The sequence below is a fragment of the Varanus komodoensis genome, unplaced genomic scaffold (genome assembly GCF_004798865.1).
Source record: "Varanus komodoensis strain SLA01 unplaced genomic scaffold, ASM479886v1 scaffold14_1, whole genome shotgun sequence".
In the NCBI taxonomy this organism is placed as follows: Eukaryota; Metazoa; Chordata; class Lepidosauria; order Squamata; family Varanidae; genus Varanus; species Varanus komodoensis.
In genome coordinates this window covers 14,748,788-14,775,471 of record NW_025335438.1, presented here as the reverse complement: position 1 = coordinate 14,775,471, position 26,684 = coordinate 14,748,788, and the positions used below count along the sequence as shown (strand labels likewise).

Below are 26,684 nucleotides of genomic sequence, written 5' to 3'. Positions count from 1 at the left end.
ATCCATGAGAACATTTTTGGAGGAAAGATAGTATTAAGAACTGCAATGGTATGATTGCAAGAACAATCCATACAGGCCTTTGAGAGCACCATTCACTTTGTAAATGTCCATGTAACCATGTGCAATCAACAAAGTGTATCTGACATTGCAAGAGATTGTGAACAACATATGAGCCCTGTCCAATGGTCATTCTAGCACACCAGCTTTGCCACAGCAGTCAACACGATGCTTTCTGAAAGTCCTCAAGGCAGGCAATTGCTGCTCTCAAGCAACTGGCATTTAATGGCATATGAGCTGTGTGTGAACATAAAGGTTCTACAGCTCTTAGATTAGACAGTGTAGTTCAGTGACTTCAGCAGAAATATATTGCAGGCTAATAGTCCTGTCTGTGAGAATTGGGTCACTGAATGCTAATGGTAGAATTAGGCTTCTTGGCAATTGACAGGTGTGGTGCTGGGCTCTGTTTACACATCTCAGTCAACTAATAGTTGCTGGACTTAATCTAACATTTGTCCTTGTGAGTAGGACATTAACAGTTGCATCCTTAAGGTATTATGTTCTACTGAAATCTCTGCTGGTTGCTCTTGTATGTTTTGTTGCAGGCCAATTGGGATTAGGAGAGCATGTGTCCAGACCCTGTTTCCCACTGGAAGCATAATCTCCCAGAGTTATGAAGTGGGCCTCCTAAAGGGCATGTTTGCATTTGCCACGCTGGTATGCATTTAAATTGGTGGGCTTGCATGTCACAATCACCCATCATGATAATCTACCATGATGGGTTGGTGTGAATTGCCAAGCAGCCACGATAGCCCAATCGATAGGGCGCATTGTGGTTGCTTTCTCCCTCCCTGTTACCATCTTTGCTCTTATTCCTCCAAGTGGTATCCCAGGGACATTTCAGGGAGGAACAAAGAATGAGGTTTTGACAGTTGAGTGGGCTGAGTTTGGCTCATTGCAGCTGTCAAGCAGCCTCTGGAGAAGAGATCAGCTGCAGCAGCAGTCAAACAGATCTCTGGAGTAGGAGGTGAGGGTGCTGCATCCACTCTCAAGCATGGTAGGGGGAGGGGTGCAATCAGCTGGACTGCACTGCAGAAAAGGGCAGTGCTAGCTGATTCCCCCACTGCTGCTTGAGTGGCTTTCTCTCAAGCAAGAGGAGCTGGTTCTGATGAGGATGCTCCTTTTTGGGTGTTTCCTCAGGTAGACCAGGCCCTCCCTTTCCTACTTTGCTGGATAGGAAGCCACTTAAACAGAAGCAGGAGAGAAGAAGCTTGGACTGGGCTGAGCAGAGCCAAGAGCAAGGCATCCCTGCCTAGCCCAGGTCCTCCCTTCTCTGCTCTTTCTTGAATGGATTTCTCTTGCTCAGGAATGGGCAAGCTTGCCTCCTCTGACTTCTGCCTGAGAGGAAGGTACCTGGTGGGCCCTTTCTGGGGAATCCACCATGCACCAGAATGACTTCTAGCAAACAAGAGTGGGATAGCCAGTGCTTGCCCACTCCTTCCGAAGGCAGTGCATCCCAGGTGGTTCTCCCTGGTCCTACTTGCACATGAGAGGTTTTCACCACATGCAACTGGGGGGAGTGGGGGAGAGCAAGGGACTGGGAGGTGTGGGAAAAGGGTGTGGCCCAGCTCCTGCTCAAAAGAAAGTCTGTGGGGCAGGAGGTAGGAGGACACTGGTGCCTGCAAAAGCTGTCCGCCATCCTCTCTGCCTAGCCATCTGGTCTGAGTTCCTAGCTGAAACAAGCTCTCTTCTCCTGGGGTTTCTAGCATGATGGGTTACAATGTCTGCATCTGGACAACACAATAAGCAGTTAAGGTAGGAAGAAAAACCTAGAACAGACCACAGTGTAAGTTCCATGGTTGACAACCATGGTAAGCTACGATGGCTGCAAAGGTTGAATGTGTATGAAGTATGTACTGGCTGGGGAGTTTTTTATGATGCATTGCTCAATGCCTGCGAGAACCCAGCCAGTACATACTTCCTGCACATTCAACCTTTGTAGCCCACATTGTGCCACCATTCAGTTCAATCTGATCGCAGACTTCTTCCTAGCCTTGTGGGTAAAGTTATGGCTATGTGTATTCCTCCCATATATCTCCTGTACCAAGAAAAAGAGTAGATTTAATGTTCCCAAGGCAGTAGCTGTTGGGCTGAAAGGAGTCTTTTCTCCAGTCCTGAACAGCTGACTGTTCCTTTGCTTATTGCTCTTATTGGAACAGAGTAGGGATTATTTCTAGCAGTCTGATTACAGCATCCAAATCCATCTGGTTTGGCCTATCTTTAGTAATTTTAATGAAACCCTGCAACACACATCTATTTCAGGCTTTGTGAAAGTTAGAAACATAGAAACATAGAAACAGAGCAAGTCAGAAGGGGCCTCCCGGGCCATCCAGTCTGACCTCCGGCACCAGCCGGCTCCTCTCACAACATGCCCACCATGTAAACATCCAGCCTATCCTTGAACACCCACACCGATGGGGCCTCAACGACTTCCTGTGAAAGCCCATTCCACACCCTCAGGATCCTGACTGTCAGGAAGTGCTTCCTGGCATCCAAATGGAACCTTGGCTCCCTGAGCTTTGCTCCACTGGAGCGTGTCCTACCTTCCTCTGCAGGGGAGAACAGGTCTCTACCCATCTCCATGTGACATCCCCTCACATACCTGTATGTCACCAACATATCCCCTCTGAGTCTCCTCTTCTCCAGGCTGAAGAGACCCAGTTCCCTCAGTCTCACCTCATACCCCATCCCCTGCAAACCAGTCACCAACCTTGTGGTCCTACGCTGCACTGACTCCAACCTGGCTATATTCTTTCTGTAATGAGGGGCCCAAAACTGAACACAATACTCCAGTTGCAGGCGCACCAGAGTTGTGTAGAGTGGTAGTAATACCTCTTTTGATCTAGAAGCCACACTTCTGGCTATGCAACCAAGGGTGGAATTTGCCCTCTTGACCACCGCATCACACTGCTGACTCATGTTTAGCCTGCAGTCAACCAGTACCCCGAGGTCCCTTTCACAAGTGCTGCTCTCCAGCCACTTGTCACCTAACCTGTACTTATGACAGCTATTCCTATGCCCCAAGTGCAAGACCTTGCCCTTATCCACATAGAGTGCCATCCTGTTGTCTCCTGCCCACTTCCATAGCCTGTACAGATCCTTTTGGATCTGGAGTACCTGCTCCTCAGTTGTGGCCACTGCTCCAGTTTTAGTGTCTTCTGTGAATTTGATCAGCAGACTGTTCCCCCTTCTTCCATGTCATTAATGAAAAGATTAAACAGGACCAGCCCCAAGAGAGAGCCCTGGGGGACCCCGCTTGTCACTGGGCGCCATCCCGATGGTTCCCCACTAATGGTTACCTTCTGCTTTCGGTCAGTCAACCATGCCCTAATCCACCGGACAGTGCTTTGGTGTATCCCAAAACTCCTCAGTTTCTCCACCAGGATATCATGGGGCACTTTGTCAAAGGCCTTGCTGAAATCCAGGTATACCACATCCACTGCATCCCCTCCATCTAGCCATCTCGAAACCTTGTCATAGAATTCCACAAGGTTTGTCTGACAGGACCTGTTTTTGCGGAAGCCGTGTTGTGTGGCTGTCAGCCTCCCTTCCCTATCTAGCATCACTAGAACTCTCTCTATTATGAGCCTTTCCATTGTTTTTCCTACAATGGATGTAAGGCTAACTGGTCAATAGTTCCCCATGTTCCTTCTACTACGCTTTTTGAAAATTGGGACCACTGATGCCACCCTCCAGTCTTCTGGAACTTCACCCATTCTCCACGAGGCCTCAAAAATGGAGGCCAGCGGGCGTGAGAGAACCCCTGCCAACTCTCTAAGTACTCTCGGGTGTAACCCGTCAGGGCCTGGTGACTTTGTAATGCCCAATGCCCTGAGGAGCCCCTCGACTTCAAGGGGGGTGACTCTAATCTGTGCCCCGAAGTCCCCGGCCTCATCTAATCTCCTATGCGGATATCCCATCCTGCTCTGGGGAGAACACAAAGGCAAAATAGTCATTTAGCATCTGTGTCTGTTCCCTCATATCAGTCACTGGATCTCCTTCCAACTTATTTAGTGGTCCCACCACTTGTCTCCCCTTCCTTTTCTTATTTACATGCTGAAGGAAGCCCTTTTTATTGCTCTTGATATTCTTGGCAAGTCTCAGCTTGTAATCAGCCTTAGCCTTGTGAAGAATCCTTCTGCAACGGGCCTCCTCCTCCCGGTATACCCTTTTGTCTATTTGCCCCAGTACCCATTTCCTACAGAGGTTCGTCTTTCATCTAATCCCTCTAACCACCTCCTTTCGTATCCATGGCGGCACTCTCCTCCACCTCCCCACCTTACTGTCTAGAGGTATCGTCAAGGCTTGCACCTCCAAAACCTCCCTTTTGAGTGCTATCCACCCCTCCTCAACTCATTTGCCTTCCAGTAACCTATCCCAGAAGACTTTCCCCAGTATGGCCTTCAGCTGGCCAAAGCTGGACCTCTTGAAGTTCCAGCTTCTAGTGCTCCACCTGCTGCAAGTCCCCAGTCCCCTGATCTCAAAGCAAAGGATGGAGTGATCACTCGCATCCAGAGCTCCCCTAATCTGTACTTCATCTATCAGCTCCTCCCTATTGGTCAAGACCAAGTCAAGGATGTTTCCCCCCCTCGTCGCCTCTCGGACCCTCTGTGTGAAAAACCTTCCCTCTAGAGCTTCTAGGAAACGACGTGACCTGGCTGTCACTGCCGAGTGAGTCTCCCAAGTAATATCTGGGAGATTGAAATCTCCCATAATTACTGTGTCTCTCCCCTGAGATATCCTTAGAATCTGGCCTGTCAGGACATCATCCAGGGTCTCAAGTTGACCTGGAGGGTGATAACATATCTCTACTGTCAGGTCTCTTTCCCTGTCAAAACCCTTAAGTTTCACCCAGACTGCCTCTACCGAATCCCCATCTGTGCTGCATTCTATCTCACTGCATCCTATCCCTTCCCAGACGTATAAAGCCACACCCCCACCTCTCTTTCCCTTCCTGTACTTTCTAAAAAGGTGATACCCCTCTATGTTCACTTTCCAGACTTGCCTTTCATCCCACCAAGTTTCTGTGATTCTCACCAGGTCATACCCGCCTATTCCCAGGAGAGCTTCAAGCTCTTCCTGCTTATTACCCATGCTCCTAGCATTGGTGTACATGCACCTCAACTCCTTCCCACCGCTTCCCTTCCTTGGAGTTCCCAGCCTCCTCCTTCCTCCCATCCTTCCTGGTACCTGACCCCTCTCTGTAGGAGTCCTGTCAGTCCCTGCAGTACCTCTAAAACCCTGCTCCCAGAGCCCTGATCCTCCCCCCACACTTGTCCAGTGCAGACATGTTTCTGGGGGACCTGACCCCCCCCCCGGCTCAGTTCAAAGTCTTCCGGACGAAGCTCGCTAGAACATCTCCAAAGGAGCTTTTCCCCATCCTCTTGCGGTGGAACCCGTCCCTTGCCAGAAGTCCATTGGCAAGAAAACGAGTGCCGTGGTCGAGGAACCCGAAGCGTTCCTTCTGGCACCACACCCTAAGCCAGTCGTTCACCTCGGAGGCCCTCCTGTCCCTTCCTGGCCCCAATCCCCAGACAGGTAAGATTGACAAGAAGGCCACTTGGGCCTTCAGCTCCCTGAGTTTCTTTCCCAAGGCCTCAAAGTCCCTGGTGATCCCAACCACACCCTGCCTGGCCGCATCGTTTGTGCCCACATGGATCACCAGGAGTGGCTGGTGACCCCCGGAGCGAACAAGACGCTCCACTCTGTCCTTCACAGCCAGATGCGTGTGACCGGCAGGCAGCTAACCTCCCTTGTCTCCAGGTTGGGGCGGCACACTGCCGCCTCAGTGACCCTCAGCAGGGAGTCCCCAACAACAATCACCCACCGCCGTACCTTTCCAGTGCTGGTGGGCGGCTGTGCCCTGGCCCTCGCCTCTCCTGCAGCGGCCCCCTTGCTGCCTGGCGTCCCAGGCTGGGGGTCCTGCTGGTCCCCTGAGGCCTCATCAGCCCCAGCCTCCCCAAGTGGAGAGAACCTGTTTCCCAGCTCCAGATTGGTGCCAGGAGAAGGAGGAGGCTGTGCTGGCCTCCTTCTCCTGTGGGTGACATACCTCCATGTCTCCGCAGGTGCTCCTCCCATGGTCTCTCCCTCAACCCTCTGTCCAGAGGGAGGCTGCTCCGGGGCGGCCTGGAGAGCTCTCTCGGCCCTCAGACACTTCACCTCCTCTTCTAGCAGGGTCACCATCTTGCACCAATGGCAAGTGTATCCCTGCCTCTCCTGGGGGAGAAGGGCGAACATGTCGCAGCTGTCGCAGCAGACAGCAACACCTGTGACTCCCACCAAGGCCATCTCCTGGTCTGCCATCGGTATCCCTTTCGAGACCTTACCTTTGTCCCCTGCCTTGTCCTGCAGTTCCTCTCACTCACCCAGTTCTCCCAGACAAAAACCCACTTGCACACACACACAAGGATAAAATAAACTTTAAATTGGAAGAAAGACAAAGCAAAGCACAGCACAGCACAAAACAAAACAAAACAAAACAAAACAAAAACAAATAATCAAACCTGTGTCTCAGAGAAGGGAATCCCCAGATAGCCCTGGCCACAGCTAAGGGACGCAGACAAGGGATGATGCCAAGAGGCCAGAGCCAGAAGGGCTTTCAGTGGCTGAGCTCGGCCTTATCAGTCCCTCAGGCCGGTGGCCCCGCCTGTACGCTTCCTCCAGGCTGCTCTAGCCTCTCTGGCCCACCCCCTTCCTCTCTGCTGCTCCTGGCCCTCTGCTCCCCTGCCCAGCTCCTACCTTGCCTTCGCCAGTCCCCTGGCCACTCACACTCCCAGCCTGTGCCTCTGCTGCTCTGCCAAGAGGCCAGAGCCAGAAGGGCTTGCAGTGACTGAGTGCAGCCTTATCAGTCCCTCAGGCCGGTGGCCCCGCCTGTCCGCTTCCTCCTGGCCCCTCTAGCCTCTCTGGCCCCCCCTTCCTCTCCGCTGCTTCTGACCCTCCGCTCCGCTGCCCAGCTCCTACCTTGCCTTTGCCAATCCCCTGGCCACTCAGCTCTCTCTCCCAGCCTGTGCCTCTGCTGCTCTGCTGCTCAGCCAAGAGGCCAGAGCCAAAAGGGCTTGCAGTTGATACAATTGTTGCCTTGTTGATACAATTAATATTTTTATTTGATATTAACAACATCATTTTAGCATTTTCTATTTGTTACTAGTAAGGCATTTTAATTTACAAAAACAAGAAGAAGCAAAAAAGAGAATTAATCAGATAATAGTCAATAAAATTGAGTTCACTCATGAAATGGAAGGAGAAAATTCTGACTGAGTAGAAAAGCTCTAAAGAGACCCCTGGAGTTTGAACCTTTCTTTTGATATGAGCATTTTGAACTATCTGCTTCAAATGCTCCCTTGAATCAATTTGATAACATAGCAAATTCCTTACAGCTGGAAAGATGGCATAAGGAAAATAGGTCGCAGTGCGAGATAGCCCTACCTCAGTCAAATGAGAAGAGCCATGTGTCTCTCTCTTATGCAGTATGCTTCTATTAGCCTTTTTAAACACAATGATAGCATATCACTGATCCTTCTTCAGGCTTAGCAAAATTTTCCTTCAGGGTCTTCAGTTTCCTCTTGTTGTGGCACAGGTTCATACTGGATTTAGGTTCTTGTTTTTCTTGCATAGGAATACATTTCTGTGTACTTTTCTCTAAATGTATGCAATTTGGGGCACATTTTTGAAATGCATGCTTTTTGATTAATGGATGCTATTGATTAATGCATGCAATCCCAAAACTTTCCTATTTTGTCTGGTTTATGAGTCAGATTTCAAGCTCATGAACAGACCAATTTCTGATCACAAATTGTGCTCAGTTGTATATTTGGTTCTAGAGGGCGAATTGAGTGATCTTGGCTATATTTACCAACAAATCAAAACCACCCAGTCTCTACTGCTGATAGCTGACCAAGGAGAAGTTAGGAAGCCCTCATTTACTGAGTAATTTCCCCCAAAATAGTATGGCCTATTATCATAATTGTAGCCACACTAGTTCCTAGTGACTGTGTGGGCCAACTTGCTTTGCCTGATCTATTGATTGCTTTGCCTGATGTACAGTCTTAGGATAACTATTTCCCCTCCACCTAGATGCTGCCTAGAGTTTGAGGATAGCAATATATTTTCCCTTTCTCAAGGACAACTCAACCTATGATGGCTCAAGGGAGAGGCAGGGTAGATATGACAGACTGGAATGAGGAATTTGGTGTCCCTGTCTTCCTGTTCCATGCTTGGCACTGGCATGGCAAGGCGATGAATAAAGGTACAATAGTCCTCAACATGGTAGCTGGATCAGAGAAAATGCATGTGGCTATCACAATGAATGCAGTTTTCATGTGTTCTTTGTACATGTTCTCCAAAATTAGATTGGTGACTTTAATACGTTTCCATTCTGCTCTTTCTCCAAAATGCTCAAGGCAGCCCATGGTATTGTTTCCCACTTACTTTGGACTCATGTCCTACTGATGTTCTCCCAAGAGGCATCTGTTGACCACTGTGTGCAATAGGATGCTGGACAACATTGGCTTTTGGGTCAATTCACTAGGGCTCTTCTGATGAAGAGAATAAGACAGCAAAGACTTAGCAGGTAACTGCTAGATTTGTCTTTATTAGCTGTGCAACAAGGGCACACTCTGGACTTGATAAAGAGAGTACCCGGAGACCTGGGTAATTTTTGTTGCAAGTGGCCCTTTTGGATTTAAGCAACATGGCAGGGTGTAATAACATCCTCAGACTGATTGTTCTAAACATGATCCATAAAGGGTCAAATAGAAGCAGAAAGGGATGAGGCTGCAGAGCTTGTATTCTTCAGTGGTATCAGGAAGCATGTGCTGCTATAATTCAGGCTGCAAATAAGAAAGGTATATGCAACAGAAGCAACTGCATGTTGCTTTCCTCTTTGCACCTGTCTGTGTCCCCCCACCCCCATGCCCTGTTTCCCTCATGTGATAATATAGATTGTAAGCTTTGCAGGACAAGAATCTGTACCCTTACAGTGTGTAAGCACCATGTGCAGTGACGCTTTCTCTCCCTCTCTCTCTCTCAATGTCCCATACTTAAAACCTCCCATACTTCAAACCCAAACTGAAATCTTTAGCACTCTGACTCTTAGTCTAAATAACCTTGGTTCATCACATTTCAGAAGAATCAGCATTCTTCTTTTGTTTCTTTTGCAGAACAAACTCAGGGCTTTGTTTCCCTGTCAATAATATGAGGCGTTATTCATTTATAGTATAATGGTAGGGGGATAAATTATTAAAGACATTTGTGGTTGTTAGAAGTTGATTTTGATTACTTCTGTTTACCTCCCAGGAGACCAATAACAGAAAACACAACTCGTGGAAGGAAAGTTGTAATAAGGTTACATTGACTTGATACTTTTGGTTCCCATTTAAGCTATTGTATTTTTACAAGATCCCTACTATCCTCCTGACTGCTTACCTAGGTTTTTGTTTTCTCAAGAGAGCACTGAAGCCTTACAGCACTGATGTTACATCTGTACAAGCAGGATGAAGTGGAGGCAAACAGGAAGCAGGTTGGCACCCACATTAGAGTGTGCTTTTTCTTTCTCTCTCTGATGAAGCAGACAACGTACAGAAAAGCTTAGGGCAGAATGAATGTTTTTGTCTTTGAAGTGCCACAAGATGGTTTGTTGTCTTTACTGCAACATACTAACATTACTACCTCTCTTTTGTGTCTTCCTCTCTGAATTACAAACTGCTCCTTTTGTAGCTTCACATACATTCACCCAGTCCTTTTGCTGGGAAGTGGAAAGACCTGTCACCTTCAAGGTTCTGGTGGTCTCTCTTATTCAGCACATTCAAGAAAAATTCCCAACTATTTCCTAACAGTTGGTTCCCAGTAAAGAGCTGCTAGTAACTGGAGTCACGAATGAGCAATTTGTCTGACAAAAGATTTGGCTGCCAGACAGCCATAATGCTATCTTTGAAAATGGCTTGACAATTCAAAGGGCTGGACAATTCACCTACATAGCCCCTTATTGAAAAGATTATTGATTAGAGCTGGAGTGGGTGGAAGATAGTGGGTGAGTAGCTTTATGCTTTTTAAAGTGTGTTAAACTATCTGCATATCTTCAGACAAGTTGCTTCAGGCAGGATATGTGAGAATACCTCATTTGTCAGCAGCTCTTTGAAGCTGGTATGAGAGTGACAGTGAGCTTCATAATTAAGGATTTGAATCTGGACCTCCCTAGATCTAGTCCCCACATCACATGGACTCTTGGACTTAGAATTAATTTGTGGTTGCTCGCCTTTATGCCTTGATATAATAAACTGAGATGCAGCCAAGATAAATACAACCATTGGCATCTGAAAGTTTAGCCTGCTAATACATTCAAAGTAGCCTCTGACAGATACAGCCTTTGTAAGATAGTTCTACAAGACATGAATCAAAAAGGGTGAGATATGCCTTCTTCAGTCATTCATAATAAATTACATGAAGGCACAGGGAGAATGCTTGGGTTAGCTCCCCCACCCTTGGTGACACCCTGTGCTCTGGCAACACTCCTGCTGGAATGGACTAGGCAGTTATTGGCCTGCTTCCCAAGGTCAGGGTTGCATCAACTCTTTGGATGTGGATGGTGATGACTGGGAAATGGGGAGGGTGGGAGTTGAGAGGGGAAAGTAGGGAGAAATTGTCTCAAGGTTATTGTTTCCAGGTGCTCAGACAGTCCTTGGGAACAGACAGGGCTTGGAAGAGAAGAGAGAGGACAAAGAAGAGGATGAAGGCAATCCCTTGACTAGTCTACTCCGTGACCGCATCATGCAGTATCACAATAAAAGACCAACCCTGAGGGGTGAAGCCCATCATTATTGAAAAGGTTTAACAAATCACTCTGTTTATGCTTAGATAGTAGTCTTGTAGTGAGTGCAGCCTGATGGTTGTGAACTGCCTGCAAAGTTATTTTCTTAAAGCTGTCTATTGTTTTGGAAGTTTGAAATGAATAAGCAGAGTACCAGCTCCTGACAACTCCTAAGCTGCTGCACAATCAGCTTGATTGAGAAGATGGGCAGCAGCAGTATGTGTATGCTTCACAATAAGGATACAGAACTTCAAGCTACATGCAGCCCGCTGAAGGTCTCGGTCTGACCCTGAGGAGTCCCCTGGAAGGCCATGTACTCTTGACATGGTACTAGAGCTTTCTCCTAACCACAGGCCTTTTTTCAGCTTTAGGCCAGTTTCCCCTTCACTCTTCTAAGGGCTTAGTCACTGGCAATAAAAGCTCTGTGCTAAAATATGCTGGAATTTTTGGCTTTGCCCCATTCTTTTTAACCTTAAGCACCACTCCTTTACCTTTGTTCCCACTCACCACCGGAATGCAGCTCCTAAGAGCTTCCCCAAGATGGAATTCGGCCTTCGGGCTGAAAGGAGTTCAACATTCTTGATTTACAATATGGGAACTAGAAACCACATCAGGGTCCCATAGCCCTTTGGTCTTATTGCACATGAAGCCTATGTTCAGCAAACACAGAGCCCAAGCTGATCATATATTAGTTCAGAAATGCTTTCAGTATTTGGGAAGTCATCAAGACGCTGAGCTATCCTAAACTGTACAGGCAATAAATTGCTGCAATTGAGTTGTTTTTTCCCTCTAACGTAGATCAAAGATTACCAGAGGTTATTATTTATATTCTTTCTTGTATATAATGCTGAATAGACAAATTTACATTGTCCCAGTTACAAAACAGTTTGATATTTCATCTGACAGAGGACACAGTAAAATGGCTTCAGCTAAATAAACTGGAAACTAGAGAAATCAAATGGTGGCTGAAGCTCACTATTTTAATGCAGGCTAAGTTTTGTTTATCCAGGAGAATAATGTTCTTCTTATTAATTACATTGTATGTATATCCCATCTTTCTTCCCCTTACAAAGAAATCTTGCAAGGGCAGCTTACACAGTTTTCCTCCTCTCCAAGTTATCCTCACAACAACAGCCCTGTGAGCTAGGTGAGGCTGTGAGTTCATGACCAGCGCAAAGTCTCCCAGTGTGCTTTGTGGCTGATGGGGGACTAGAACACAGATCTCTTGACACAAACGCATTGAAAGAATGCACATCTTTTAATGCGTGTGTGGGGCGCATGCGGGGGGGGGAGGGCTGTCAGTTACTTGTTCAGCTGCATCAAATATTCTGCTCACTACTTGGACATTGAACTTAGGGGATATCCAATACAGACCTACACTTAATACATTTTCATGGTCATGAAATCAGGCAGGTGAAGGTCTGTTAGGAAGGGAAAGGAATGGGATAGATTAGTTAATTGCTTTTGGTGATACCTTCCATAGGTGGGAAGAAAGGTTTGATGACTTCATCACTATTCGTTTAGCTTGTTGGTTCTTTTTCTGAATTGCTGGTGAATGTAATCCCTTTGAAATGATAAGTTTTACAAGCCACTTGACCTTCCTATAAGAAACTACCATATGAGATCATTATCTACTAACACATGTCAGGACCTTAAAAGCTGCATTTGATGCACCCACAGAATTTTTCGAGTGTTTTTTCCTCAAGGTTTACTGAAATTCTTTAGCCTTTGTTGCTGGTTTTTGAAGAACAAGAGTTACAGGACTCCTTGCACTTTCCAGCTAAGGATGTATCTTAAAGCATGTGAATACAAACCATGGTCAAAGCAAGTACTGAGTTCCCAAATGTCCAGCTTAATTTGTAAGAGTCTGTTCTCAGCAGCAGCACATGAGTCTTTTAACCTGTGTCATAAGAAAAAAATGCCACAGAGCATGTGTTGATTGCCTTTTTCTTCTGACTGTATAGCCACAGCCAAATCTAATACGATTAAACATTAGAACTTCTGAATATGGCAGAGCTAGGCACTGTCATTGCCTCTGTCCAAAAGAACCCTGTTTTGGACAAGGGCTGCAAGTGGACCACCCTTGTTTTTACCATGGACTGGGGGCTTGTCAGCCATATGGCTCTGGGGCTCTGACAGAAATAAACACTTTTTTCTCATGAAGGATGTTTTCAGAGGGTGTTTTTACAGCACCATCACCCTACTTCATTCAAGAAATTTTGGGCACCCAGAAATCATCATCTCATAATTGTAATCCTCTCATGCTTTTGAGCTGCACATTCCATCTTTTTTCATTTGTTGATGAAGAAAGGAGAGAATAGCTGCAAAATAGTTGCACAATGACTTGTATTATTTCTAGAACTCCCTTTTCTCTCTGGAGACATCCAAAGACTGTGCAATAATCATGGTTGTTGTGAAACTGAAATAAAAATTAATTCTTTAAAATGCATCATATAACTTTGCAAGGCTCAGGAAAATGAAGCAGATGGATCAGTTTATCTCAATTTCTAATTCTCAAAAGTGGCTGCATTCACTTGTTAGAGCCAGAGAATGTTGTGGCACCTCCAACCTCTTCTTTCAAAGGACAAATATCCACAGGATTCTTTGCATTTCTGAAGGTTTGCCAATAACTACAATGATCTCTCTCTCTCTTTTATTCTCTCCTAGGAATTCTTTCATAGACATTTTACGGGCTATTCTGTTGTCCTTAGAAGTTCTCATTGAAGATCAAGAGCTTCAGATAAATGGCTTCATTCTAATTATAGACTGGAGTAATTTTTCCTTCAAGCAAGCTTCCAAACTAACACCTTCCATCCTCAAACTGGCAATTGAAGGGTTACAGGTATGTAGAATGGGGAAACAAGCATGTCAGCTTTGAGGCTCTTTGCGCTTGGTGATTGCTTGGGGGCTGTTATTTTTCAGAATGCAAAGAAGGGGAAAATCAATAAGGAAACCAAATGAATATCTGAGCTTTAACTAAGGCAGAATTTCAAACATTTATAAATTGCTTTCTTTAAACAGTGAGCCCTTTTTACCACAGGCCTGTACTACTTACTGCAGCAATTAAGAATAATGTTTAGAGATTTGAGATTTAATCCACATGAGACTTTCTGGGGATTAAAAACTTACAACATCTGCCTGATGAAACACATTCTGCACACATTCAGAGTCCATGCATTCATGGTGCATGATGGATAAATACACACCCAGAAACACAGTTGAGCACCAGTCACTGATGTCTGTTGTGCCCAAAGGCCAGTTGCTGCTGTTTTTATTTTAATGGGAACAATTCAGACCAGAGCAGCTAAGGGCATCTTGCTGATATCCACAGCAGGCCAGATATGAACAGACTTTCCTCGAATTCTGGGGATAGCTTGTGTATTTGCAGCTAATCCTGGTTTCTGTCATTAGCTTGTGTGTGCAGCTTCTTTCAATGGGCAATGCAAGACTGAATCTCTCTGCACACTCCCTGTGATTTGCTTATGAGTAAACATGCCTAAGATTGGGATGCAAGTCTCCCAGTGATCTGGATGGCTACTTATATAGCTCTGCTTATCAGTCACATGCAGCTGCCTACTATGTATATCTGAAGACAGGGCTGGATCTACCATTAGACAACCTGAGGTAGCTGCCTCAGGATACAGGTGCTGGGAGGTGGCAGCAAGGGGGAAGATGGAGCTGTGTGCTATGTGGCCTGCTCATTGCCTCTTCTTTCCTCTCTCTGCACTGAACAATGCTATCCCACTCATAGTGTTGAGGAAAAAAATCATTACAGTTGGCTTTTATACATAGAATGGGAGGGAGGGGATTTGCACGAACAAACGTGACATTCCAGGTTAACTCTGTTTTAGAGTGTTTATGCCTTCCAAGAGGCAGAGGATAATGAAAGAAGGAACAGAGGATGAGCAAGTGTCCAACATGAAGCATCCTTGTATAATGCTGTCAGTTACCTTTGGAGCTGAAACTCCAAAACACTATTCAGTTCACAAAAGGCTCCGAATTGCACCTCACAAAACAAAGGGCAAACCGCACAGTGATGCAAGCTTTTGCACTAGGGTAATAAAAGGTATCATATGGCATTGGGGCTGAATTCTGATGCTGGCTTTGCTTGGTTTCAGCCAGTGAATTAGCAAAGGCTCCATTGTATTAGTTAAGCACATTAATATCAGACATAATAAGTAATTGCCAGGAATTCAAACTGATCCTGCTAAAGGTTGCTAAACTTCACATTCAGTTCTTTGTAAAGTTCTGAATCAGAGGCTTATTTTCAGAATGGCACCTGCCTTCTCTCCAAAATAGATTTCTCTAACTCAGGCTTTCCAAACATGTTGAACACTCCTGATGGAGGCTGGACCTGATGGGAGTTTAAATTTAAAATATCTGGAGAATATCAAATTCGGGAAGGGCGCTCAGACTGATTTAGTGGTATCAAAGCACACTGAGAGTTCCAAAAGAATCCACAGGATCACACTCCACCATCTGTCTTCTGGCAAAGATCATGCCACAGGGTGACCAGAGCAGTTTCTATATCAGTACTAGGCTTACATCTTAATTGAAAGGAAACAGAAAATCCGTTTCATCAAAAAGTACCTTGAGTTGGCTGACAACTCAAGCACCTTTTGCAACCACTTTGTCCAGTCATCAGCATGCAGTTCAAATCTTCTGTGGTTAAGGTAGATTTTTTTCCAGAAGTGTTTGAAGTTCTACCTTTTTTAAAGAGTCTGGGACTACCACTCTTAAGGCACAATCCTGTGCATATTTAAACAGGAAAAAATGTCCCCCAGCTTCCAGTACTCATAGCCCAACATTTGCCACACTTTTGCCACCGGTCATCCCCATCCTGCTAGATCTAATAAGCCAAGAGATGCTCAGCACACAAGTGATCAGAAGTAATTAGCCAAGCAGCACTTGATAGACATCCTCAGTCTGAACACCTGAAAAGTCACCAAACAAAATAAGACCAAATCCACCAAATGTTCCTCTTTCATTTGTGGTATCCAGATTGGAGTAGTTGCAAGTAATGAACACGTGTCATAATGTGCTCCGCATCTCTTGCCTGAATTTTGATGAGAACACATCAGAGAGATGTGCCTTATCTAATTTGTGCATTCAATTTGAAACTAAGATCTTGACTCGTATTTAACTGAATGATAAAGTACTGTGATCAGTCATTTTGTATGAGCAAAGGACACCACACAGATATACTCATGCTAAAGAGATGCCACAATATCTACAAACTATCCTGAAATGTGGCCACTGGTAGAACAGAAGCTATTACTAAGCCAGTATAAAATTTGGTGATCTGTATTATGACCATTTGGTAATATGTATTATTGTTCATGGAAGTCTAAACATTTCACATTCCTTGTCAACCTCAGATTACTGGGCTTATGATTTTATCAGTCTCTGAAAGGAACTTTGAAATGAAATCTAACTTGAAAAGAAACTCTAAAGATAGAGGTTTATGTTTATCCAGTATCTAGAACAAGGCCTGCCACCTCATCCTGTGCATTTTATCTCTGCTCTGCCTTGCACCTTGCATTTTAACTGGACAACCATTTTCAGCCACATAGAGAAAGGACTGAGAAGGGGGAGAAAAAGAGGCCATGATACCATCAGGCTTAGATAGAAAACTCCAGCCTTCTCCCCTTCCAGCCCCACCGCATGCCCCATTTCCCTCACTCCAAGGCACTTTTACCCTCTCAGAGAAGCAGCTGCAAAAGGTTTGGGGCTGGAGCTTGGCTGTTGGAGCCTGAGCACCATCAGTGGACTTGGTTGCCTGGTCTTCAAAGAGCCCTATGGGCTCCCATAGGCAAGGCCATAGGGTTGCACTCTAAAATTACTTATCAGACAAATAAAATATACATGATGGCCAATAATTATGGACACTTGAACACATTCCTTTGCCTACAAAATCCTTTTAATTATGTGCTGAAGTGTGTAGGATGTACCCCAAATAATAAATTTGCTCTTTACTAAAATGTTTGCTATTTACTATGGATGTCTGCTCAGAAGCAAATCTCATTGATGTCAGTGAGGGATAATCACAAGCAAGGCATCATAAGTCAGAATTATTTAGGATTTTTTGAAGCCAGATACATGCAGAATAAAGGTAGAAACTAGTTCTGAGGAGCACTTTGGTACCAACAGAAACAAGGTCAGCTTGACATATTCACAAAACGCTTAACCGTTGGTCTCTAGCAACTGCTATGATGTGAGGTAGGGTGAAGTGTTCACTGAACTGTCCAAAAGACCTCTGAAAAAAGACTAGGGGCAATAGGGCCAGACTTGGTCTATACCAAGAAAACATCCATGTTGAATGTCCCTCTGCCATTTCATGGAAGAATGGTGATACCAACACCACCTTGACCAGACCTGAAAAGCCAGGGATGTGGAACCTCAGGCCCAGGGACCAGCAATGAGCATCCCAGAGGTCCCAGTCTAGCCCTTTAGGCTTTCATAGAAGGCCTCCACTTACCTCCAACCACCTACTATCTGCTAGTCTCTTTTGGGCTGTTCTTTCCCTTTTATAAATGTTTTAAATGTCACTTCTAAGGCCTAGGTACTGGAAGTAACTGCAAGTAAACTAAAACACGCTAGCATTTTCTTTTGTGGGAGCATAAGGTGGCACTATCCCTTTGGCCTTCCACTAAGATGCAACCATGAGAACTCCTCAGAAATAGAGTTTGGCTTGAAGTGGTTCTGCATCCTGTGACAACCTTTGCAGTGGTGTGTGGCATAGCCCAAGCAGCTTCACATTCCAATTGTTCCATGAGTCTAAAACACCGTAAGAGACTGATCCAAAACTCCCCTGGTGAGCTTTGGATGCCTCAGGTTGATGATCACAGTTATCCTAATGTTTATTCCACAATCCTGCACTGGATTGTGTCACCTCCTGTGACAGAATGTGATCTGTTTTAGCAAATTTAGATCTAGGATGCTGGTAATTTGCAAATAATGGTAACGGTATGCTTCTTGAACTAGAATCAGGCACTGACTGTGCATAAACTGGTATGAATCTTTCCTAATTAGAGTATTGTAAAAGGGTCTAAGTATACAATTCTAAACATGTTTGTAGAACAGAAGACAGAGGGTGGGAATAAATGATTATCTCTTCCAATGGAGATCTGTGCATAATTTCTCCCACAGGGATCTATGTTAGAAGCAATGCTTTTCAATCTACTCATAAATAATATAGAATTTGAAGTAAGTTGTGAAGTGGCCAAGTTTACTGATGATACCAAACAATTTAGGGTAATTAAAAACAAAAGGGATTGTGAAGAGCTCCCAAGGAATCTTTCCAAAAATGGAATAATGGGCATCAAAAGGGCAAATGAAGTTCATTGTAAGCAAACCTAAATTAATGCATGTTGGAGCAAAAATTCTGACTTCAAGTATAGACTGATGAGACCTGAGCTAGCAGTGACTGACCAAGAAAGGGATCTTGTGATGATGGTGAGCAGCTTGATGAAATTGTCAGCCCACTGCTCAGCTGCTGTGAAGAAGGCAAACTCCATGCTAGGCTTAATTAGGAACAGAAGAGAACTGCCAAAATTAGGAACTGCCAAAATATTATCTCTCTTATACAAATGTTGGGTGCATCTGCACTTGGAATATTGCGTCCATTTCTGATCATCTTACCTGAAAAAGGACATTATTGGGTTGGAAAAGGCAGAGAAAGGCGATGAAAATGATTGAAGGGCTGCAACAGCTTGACTAGATGGACCTTTGGTCTGATCCAGCATGGCTTTTCTTATTTCCTTATACCAACATAGGAAGTTGTATAGAGTTGTGTCGAATAATAGTCCTCTGTTTGCAGACCAAAGCTCTGGCAGTGTCTTCTTTCTCCCTGCACCATTCCCAGCACACTCCCAAATCTGCTCCAAATAGTTGGGATACCCCGAGAGCAAATTGTACAGAGACCACTGGAGCAGAGGTGCAGAGAGAAGGGAAGTCCTTCTGTGTGGCAGAAGTCTATTCAGATAACATTACATAGTCCAAGCATAGGGCTTAAAATGCATAAAGAGAAGCTCATTCAACATGATCATTTTTGTACTCTTATTTGTCTCTACCTAGTTTTTGTTCCAGGCCGGTTTGTACATTTTTCACTATGTAGTAACATGGCAAACCTTTCTGAGGCATGCACTGTGTACCACATGGCCCCATCTCCCTTCACTTCTTGGACTTATATTTCCTTCAAAAAGTGTTTTTGATTTATTCATCAACAGCATTGCTACATCTTACAACATGTTAAAAGCATGTTCCACCTCTCATTATTTTGCTCTGTACCCCTCTTTCCTGAGTTCCTATTTTCTTCCCAAAGCTGTATACAAAAAAGCTCTTTGAGGAAAAATAAATGATACTATTGGATAGGGACTAACCACAAGAGAACAGTTAATAGAAATGAACAAATGGTTTGCAAGTCATAAGACCCAGTCCAAATGAATACCCACAGTCCAAATTGATCTAATTATTATATAAATCTAATGCTTCTTTTCCATTCTAAAAGCTGTTATGAATATTAATGAGGTTCCTGAGGTCTTTGAACAGGAAGATCAAGAAATAATCACTTGTGGTTTACAAGGAACAGCAAGGAATAATTTGGTTGTCTTTATGAGGGCATTTGTTAATTATACCATTACACCTTACAAAAATCAGAGTCTGCTTTCACAATATGCAATATTCTCTTTTTTATTGTGAGGAGTTGATTCTTAGCCTGAATTTAGAAGGTGGTTTTTGATCCGTGCTCATGTTTAGAGGGAGCCTGTTCCGGAGAAGGGGTGGAACCCTACTTTGGGGACTGCAGGCAGCACAGGCAGCAGGTTCTGAGGGCCATTGCCACAGTCCAGAGCCAGACCTCAGGGCACAGTGCCAGGGGCTCTGAAGGCCCCCCAGTGACTCCCTGGGCTTGTGGCAGTTGCTCATCTTCTCTCCTGCTCCTCCCAGCCTTGGGCTGTTTTCAAACTCACCTGCCAGAGTAGAGTTCATGGCAGCCAGCTGGGCAAGCCTGAACTGCAGCATGCCATTGTAAAGAAACTCTTCCATACACTTACTTGCAAGGGGCACAGCCACTGAGGGCCCAGGAGCAAGGTCAAGACTGCTCTTTTACCACTCTTGTGCTCCCATTGGCTGAGTACCACACAGGTAGCATCTGACTGGTTCAGATTGCTGCTACTCAAAGCCTATGCAAAAAAGTGATTTGAAAATTGCATATCTTAGAAGAAGCCTCAGCACTCTCCCTTGCTAGCACCTGACTAGCCAGGCTAGAGGGAGGAGGAGATGCTGCCACTACTGGATCAATATAATAAAAGTACTGGATTCTGCTAGAGTGGGTTGCACTCCATGGGAGGAACCAGACATTGGTTGGGGGCAGGAGGAGAGGACAGCCAGTGCCTGGATGCTCTCAGCAGAAAGACATTGTTTAACTAGCACTGGGATTTGCTTGGAAGACAGAGCATGCATGCCTGAGTGTGTGGGGCAAAGTACCCCAACTCTGAAAGAGCCACCACCACCTCAGATACATTCAAAAAAGGAAGAGCTGGCTGGCTGGTGGGGAGGTATAGAGGGACAGCAGGAGGATCAGAAAGCAACTTGTCCAGGGCCCCTCAATGCCAGCTGTGCCCCTACTTGGTCAGCTAAGAATTATGGGTTATAACACTCTGCTCTTGCAATGTATGACTGTGAAAGCTGGACCATAAGGAAAGCTGAGCGCCAAAGAATTGAGGCCTTTGAATTGTGGTGCTGGAGGAGACTCCTGTGAGTCCCTTGGACTGCAAGGCGATCAAACTGGTCAGTCCTGGAGGATATCATCCCTGACTGCTCCTTGGAAGGCCAGATACTGAAGATGAAACTCAAATACTTTGGCCACCTAATGAGAAGGAAGGACCTGCTGAAGAAGAGCCTAATGCTGGGAACAATAGATGGCAAAAAAGAAGGGAACGGCAGAGAATGAGGTGGCTAGATGGAGTCACTGAAGCAGTCGGTGTGAACTCCAGGGGATGGGGGAGGGCAGAAAGGAATGTTGTTCATGGGTCATGATTGGTTGGACATGACTTCACGACTAACAACAACAACAACACTCTGCTCATAATTGAAGCAAACAGTATGAGCTCTAAGGTCTGCATCTTCAAGCCAGGACATGTCAGCTGGATCAGCACTGCTGATTGGGAAGAAAATGTCCTGTGCTTCAGAAATTTGGGAAACACATTTTTTAAACAAGCAATGGAAGCCTTGCATTTGTCACTTGACACACAAATATCAGTGATATAACCCTGCCTGTTAGAAGCAAAACTTTATGAAGTAGAATGGTAGGTGCCATTTTATCTCATGCAGCATCCAAATTATGCAAATATTCTCCATAGCAATCCTCTAAATATTAATAAGCCTCCTGTCAGGAGATGGTACTTTTAAGGGAATTTATCACAGATAGTGTTGCCAAAGGCTCAGGAAAAACATGCTCTTTTATGTATTTTATTGCTGTACCTGTCACATTCTCAACACCCTATCTTGATTCTAAGTGTTGAATGTTTATCTCTAAATGGTTGTTACCATTTCAAAGGATTCCCTTTATATAAACTGTCAAAACTGATAGGCCATCTGAATGTAGGAAAGTTGTGATTTTTTTTAGACAACAATGTCAAAAAGATATATATAAATGTGTAATTTTGATATTGTATCTAACTATGCATTCTCTAGCAAGTGTTATTCATAATCATATACTGTATTGTGCTCCTGATGCTGAATTTTTAGCAGAAACAATGCATGCATCAGCCTGGGAAAAGAAAAGGGAGGCACACGGAGAGATGGGTAGAGTAGTTGGACCATTGCATCATTTTCTCTTATCCCATAGTATTTCTTAAATGATCATTTTTCAGGTGGTCTGTCATATTGCATGCTGGGATAACCCATCCTGATGTTCGGGCCTTCAAATGTGGGGAGGTCATAAGAATTAGCTGCACTCCCTTAAACTAGTCTGATGGGAAAAGGATCCCTAACTGCCTAGCTATAAAATTTCTGTATCCATCAGAATTCATTAACTCCCTTCCAACATGCCCTGTGAAGATGGGACCAACGGAGTTTAATAGTTTAGTTTTCAAAACCATAATTTCTTATTATAATGGGAGGCATGCCCATGTAACCACAGAAGCTATCCCTCCAACTACAGCTAAATCAAGTTCCAAACCAAAGATTGGTCGAGCCTCTTCTGCACACTTTTGAGGAGCAGCTACAGCTAGAACAAAATTCTGAAACAGCAAGATTAAAAACTCTTCTTTCCCTCTTCTTGGGTTTCCCTACCCCCCACTTTTTTTTCTTTTAATTCCGGCAGAGGATGGAATTTCAGGACAAAATGGGAGTGAGGTGTTGTGGTCCCTAAAGGGGCAATGTGTGCTTCTTTGAGAGTAATATACCTCATCAGAGTCCCTCTTGCAGTGGGTGCCAGTTGGCTTCATGAAGGGATAGAGGAGACATTCTAGCTCCCTCTCACTGCATATTGGTATGTTCTCCCATGGTTCCCAATAATCCCCCACAATCATCCAAGGAATGGTGCTGGCCACAAGACTTCCTGTAGAACTTCAGTTTTTTCTAAAATCCACAATAACCATATCAGTTGGTGTCCCAGCACAGAAGGAGTGCAGTTCAGTCAGAGGAGGCAGCATAAACAACTAATGATGGAAGAAAAGTGCCAATAATGATCCTCTTGCCCAGACACTTCCACAGACGCCTTGGAGTTCTACTTGTGTTGGAGCCAGAGAATATGACAAGAAAGAACAAAAACATACTTGGCCATCCAAGTATAATAAGACTGTAGCTCCCATCAGACCTGTCTAACAAAGCCAGTCATAAAGGCTGATGGGAGTTACAGGCCACCAGCAACTGGTTGGCCATACATTGTCCACTATTGCACATCAGTTTGATTAGGAGACACATGTAGAATAACAAGGATAAAACAGCATAGGGTGGCAAGAATTGCCACTGTCAGTTCATCACCACAGACAGCATTGCACAAATTGTAGGGTCTATCAATTGGATAGAGAATGTGACTAATCTGGATAGGAAAGATAATTCATCATTGCAACAAGACATTCTATTCAGTCCCATCTCATATCTCACTGTAACCTTATTAGGGCCTTGACCTGTTCCAGTCTCCTCTTAGAAATACATCTCTAGTAGGAACCAGGTGTGATTTTGAAGAATCTGTAGATAAGCAGCAGGGAAACAAGGGCAAGTTTTCCTATTGCACAGACTTTTTATCTGTCCATGTACACTGTCATGCAGCTATACACCAGTGGTGCATGCCTCACATGCTGTACATGCAACTGTACTAGGAGTACATTGCTTAGTGTCCTGAAGTAGAATTTCTGACAGGGCTAAAAGTTGTGGTAGGAATGTTTTGCATATTTTTCACCTGGCTGAATTAGATTCATAAATATGCCACTTCTGGAAATGGATTGTATTTTTAAATAACTTATTATTGGCTGGCAACAGAATTGATTAGCTCTGTTATTTATTCTAAATGGATAATTGCTTGCTTTATCATTGATCCAGTAGGTATAGATCTGTGTGGAGTGCCACAGGAGATTTCTTGTGCATAGTGCTCTTTCTCTGTTTCATACCCTTTCTAATTCATGTTTATTGTAAAATAAAATAAAAATACAAATAAAAGATAATTGTGTGTGTGTAACTGCATAAATATAAATGTATCAGTTATAGCTAAGCTGTATCTGTATGTTGTCCATTCAAATATTGAAAGCATTATTAGGAGGTGAGCTTTTACCTTTCCAGTGTTGTAGTATTAGTCTTGTCACTGTCAAAGGAGTGTGTAGAAAAAAAATACTTGCTTTAACTTCTGAAAAGCAATTCGATTATTTAAGAGATTATGTACATCAGAAAATAATAGTATACCATTATAAAGTTTATCCATATTATAACTTCTGCTCAAAAAGAGGCAACACATTGCCAACATGTTTATTTAAAAAATAGCAGTATTGGTGGTTAGCTGACTTAGACAAACCCTCATTAACAAGACATTGTGACATCCAATAAATGCAAAACAAATGTATTTGTTGAATAAGATATAATCTGAGGTCCACTGAAATTTCAACTCAGGTGCTAAAGCAAAAATCCACTGCTTTGACTGAACATTTTAAGTTCCTAATTGGATTCTTCAATAGACCCAGTGTATCACATTAATTTTCTGATAATAAATATTTATTAGCATGGATCATGGGTTGATGTAACTGGTAAGACTCAACAGCTGTTTTCAGTAGTGGAGGAGACTATGAGTTTGTAAAAGCTGCAGAACAAAGCCTAGATTCTAAAAGAAGTTGCAAATTATTGCCATTCAGTCACAGCAGTCAAATTATAGTGGGCACACAAATCAGAAAATGATTAAAAATCCTAATCATATCCCACTATGTGAACCAAAGTAAGAGTCAACTCATCTGTTCAAGTCCACCACAAGAAAATTTTTATCTATGTTTAAGCCTGCTAAATTTAGCATATGGCAAAATCTAGATTTAAAGGTCACAAAAAGCTGATAAAGAAACAAAAAAAAATCTTGCTATTTACAAAATATTAAGAAAACATGACTGTTTTAAGAAGGAATTTAAAATTTAAAAATGGGAGCAGCAGTCTGACTCACACTGGCATCCCAAACCAGAAGTCAATGCATTTCATATACGATATGAATGTTGAAACATCTCTTTCTCATGAACAGTGTGACAGTTGTCATACAAAGGCCCACTTAAATCAGTAAGTCTTACTTCTGAGTAAACATAGATAGGATTGTGCCATTAATTGTGTTCATCCAGTGTTTTGCAGTAAATTACCTGTGGGTTGCAGCCACTGTCTGATTCTCTGTAGTGTCATCTGCTGAATCTGGTTTTGATGGTCTCCTGGCCTGCATGATTCTCTCTAGTGAACATCAGGCAATACAAGATCAGTCTGATGTCATTTCCATTTCAATGGATGATTATTTCATTCTTTCCAAGGCTGTGACAGAGTGTAGGTGGCATTCATAATATACTTTCTTGATTTAACATCTGTTTCCCTAGAGACAGAGCTCAAAAAGCAAACAAAAAAGAGTTATTCAAAAACATTTGGTATTCTCTTTTCATCAAACTACTGCACTACCACTGTAGTGATGAATACATTACAGCTGACTAATACTGCAGTATTTTATCTACAAAATAGTAAGAGTCTCTCTTTATGAAACAGTACTTGAGAAGGCTGCAAGTGTGCAGGTGGCAAAGAGCAGTCTGCAATTGTTCTTCTGTGATGCTTGGAAAAGCAACTGACAAAATTGCATAATAGTCCTTGTTTCTTCATGCTCAGATACATTTTCTATCAGATTGGTTCAATTTAAAGATAAATAAAGCAATCACTGCATAGTAACACATTCCGCTGAAGATATTTACACACATAAACAGGATGCTGTCAATTTCTACTGAGATGATTTCGTTTGATGTAGTCTAAGTAATAAGTAAGAGTGCAATAAGTCCACTAAAGTTACCAAATTTCCTTAACATTTTCAAATGCATAAATAATAGCCCAGATGGAAGTCTGCAAGCTTGTTCACCTGCACCATAGTAAGTTGGTGCAGCACAAGGCTGCAGAACCAGAAACTAGGCCAAATCATGAAAATTTGTTGGATTTTCACCCTCTTGTCAGATTTCTCACACTTTCCTACTCCAGAATGCTGAAGGCCCCAGTGGTAAGGCACTGCAGACAAGCTGCTGAACGTTGTGCTTCAAGACCTCCACACTTGGTACTTGCATCAGCAAGATATTCCTGGCTGCGGCAAATTTCTGTGTGTTCCTTGGCTCTGATTTCCTGGCTCATAATTCCTTGATCTTGGCTGAGACCGGACAATCTGCAATGGTGCTGTCAGAAGCACCTCCTGATAGAATGTGGCAGGGCTTTTGAAAAGCTGATGAGTCTTAATTAGCCATTCAAGAACTAGCAACCCCAAATACCTTACACTGCATTGACAGACAATATACTGTTGCTGGGTAAATTCTTTTCTCCTCAGGCACAGTAAGGATTGCAGCTAAGCTCAGGAGGAATAGCAAATCTGAGGGGACCTGGGAGATGCTCCTCCTCTTGAATGTACATCTTAACATGGTGAGGGGGGCTGAGAGTGTCAGAGAAACCAAGAACAATGCAACCTGAAAGGACACTCACTTGGCTAGTCTGCAATCCCTCCTCCCAAGGCAGAATGTCAAAGCAGAGACACCAGACCAAGTCACATCCACCCTCTACAGAAATAACAGATGCAACAGCAGAATAACATGGATACCTGCAATGCTGTTGGGGGCAGAGAAACCTCTGAAGGACAGCTACTGAGCAGCAATGGTAGTGTGACACTGACAGGAGGTCTTTTACAGACAATGATGGATATGCTCAAGTTAATTCTGGTTAGAACAGCACAGAAGAAGGCAATGGTAAACCACTTCTCAATCTTCTTACCTTGAAAACCCTGTGATAAAACAATCTGAAAAGGAAGCAAGAGATAGTGCCAGAAGATGAGACCCCCAGGTTGGAAGGCACTCAGTGAGCTATAGGGGAAGAACAAAGTACAAGTCCAAATGGCACTGTCACTAATGACATAACTAGATCAAAGTTGAAAGGAAGTCTAGTGGTTTACATGCACTGACATGAAAAGAAAGTCTACCACTGCATAACATGGAATGTGAGAAGTATATAATGCAAGAAATAGAACCATTAAGCATCACGGTGTGCGCAAACTAAACTGGACTGAAATGAAATGAGACATTTTCAGGCAGACAAAGTGTTTTACTCTGAAAATGACAAAATCAGAAGA

The 26,684-nt window shown here is 43.9% G+C and overlaps 1 protein-coding gene across 1 annotated transcript in view; it reads left to right on the top strand.

Annotated features, from left to right (window-relative positions):
* Positions 1-26,684, top strand: part of CLVS1 (clavesin 1) — a 63,439-nt gene that overhangs the window by 4,260 nt on the left and 32,495 nt on the right. Inside the window, 1 exon segment of the mRNA XM_044423802.1 lies at positions 13,529-13,703. Within this exon segment, the coding sequence (XP_044279737.1) occupies positions 13,529-13,703 (175 nt within the window).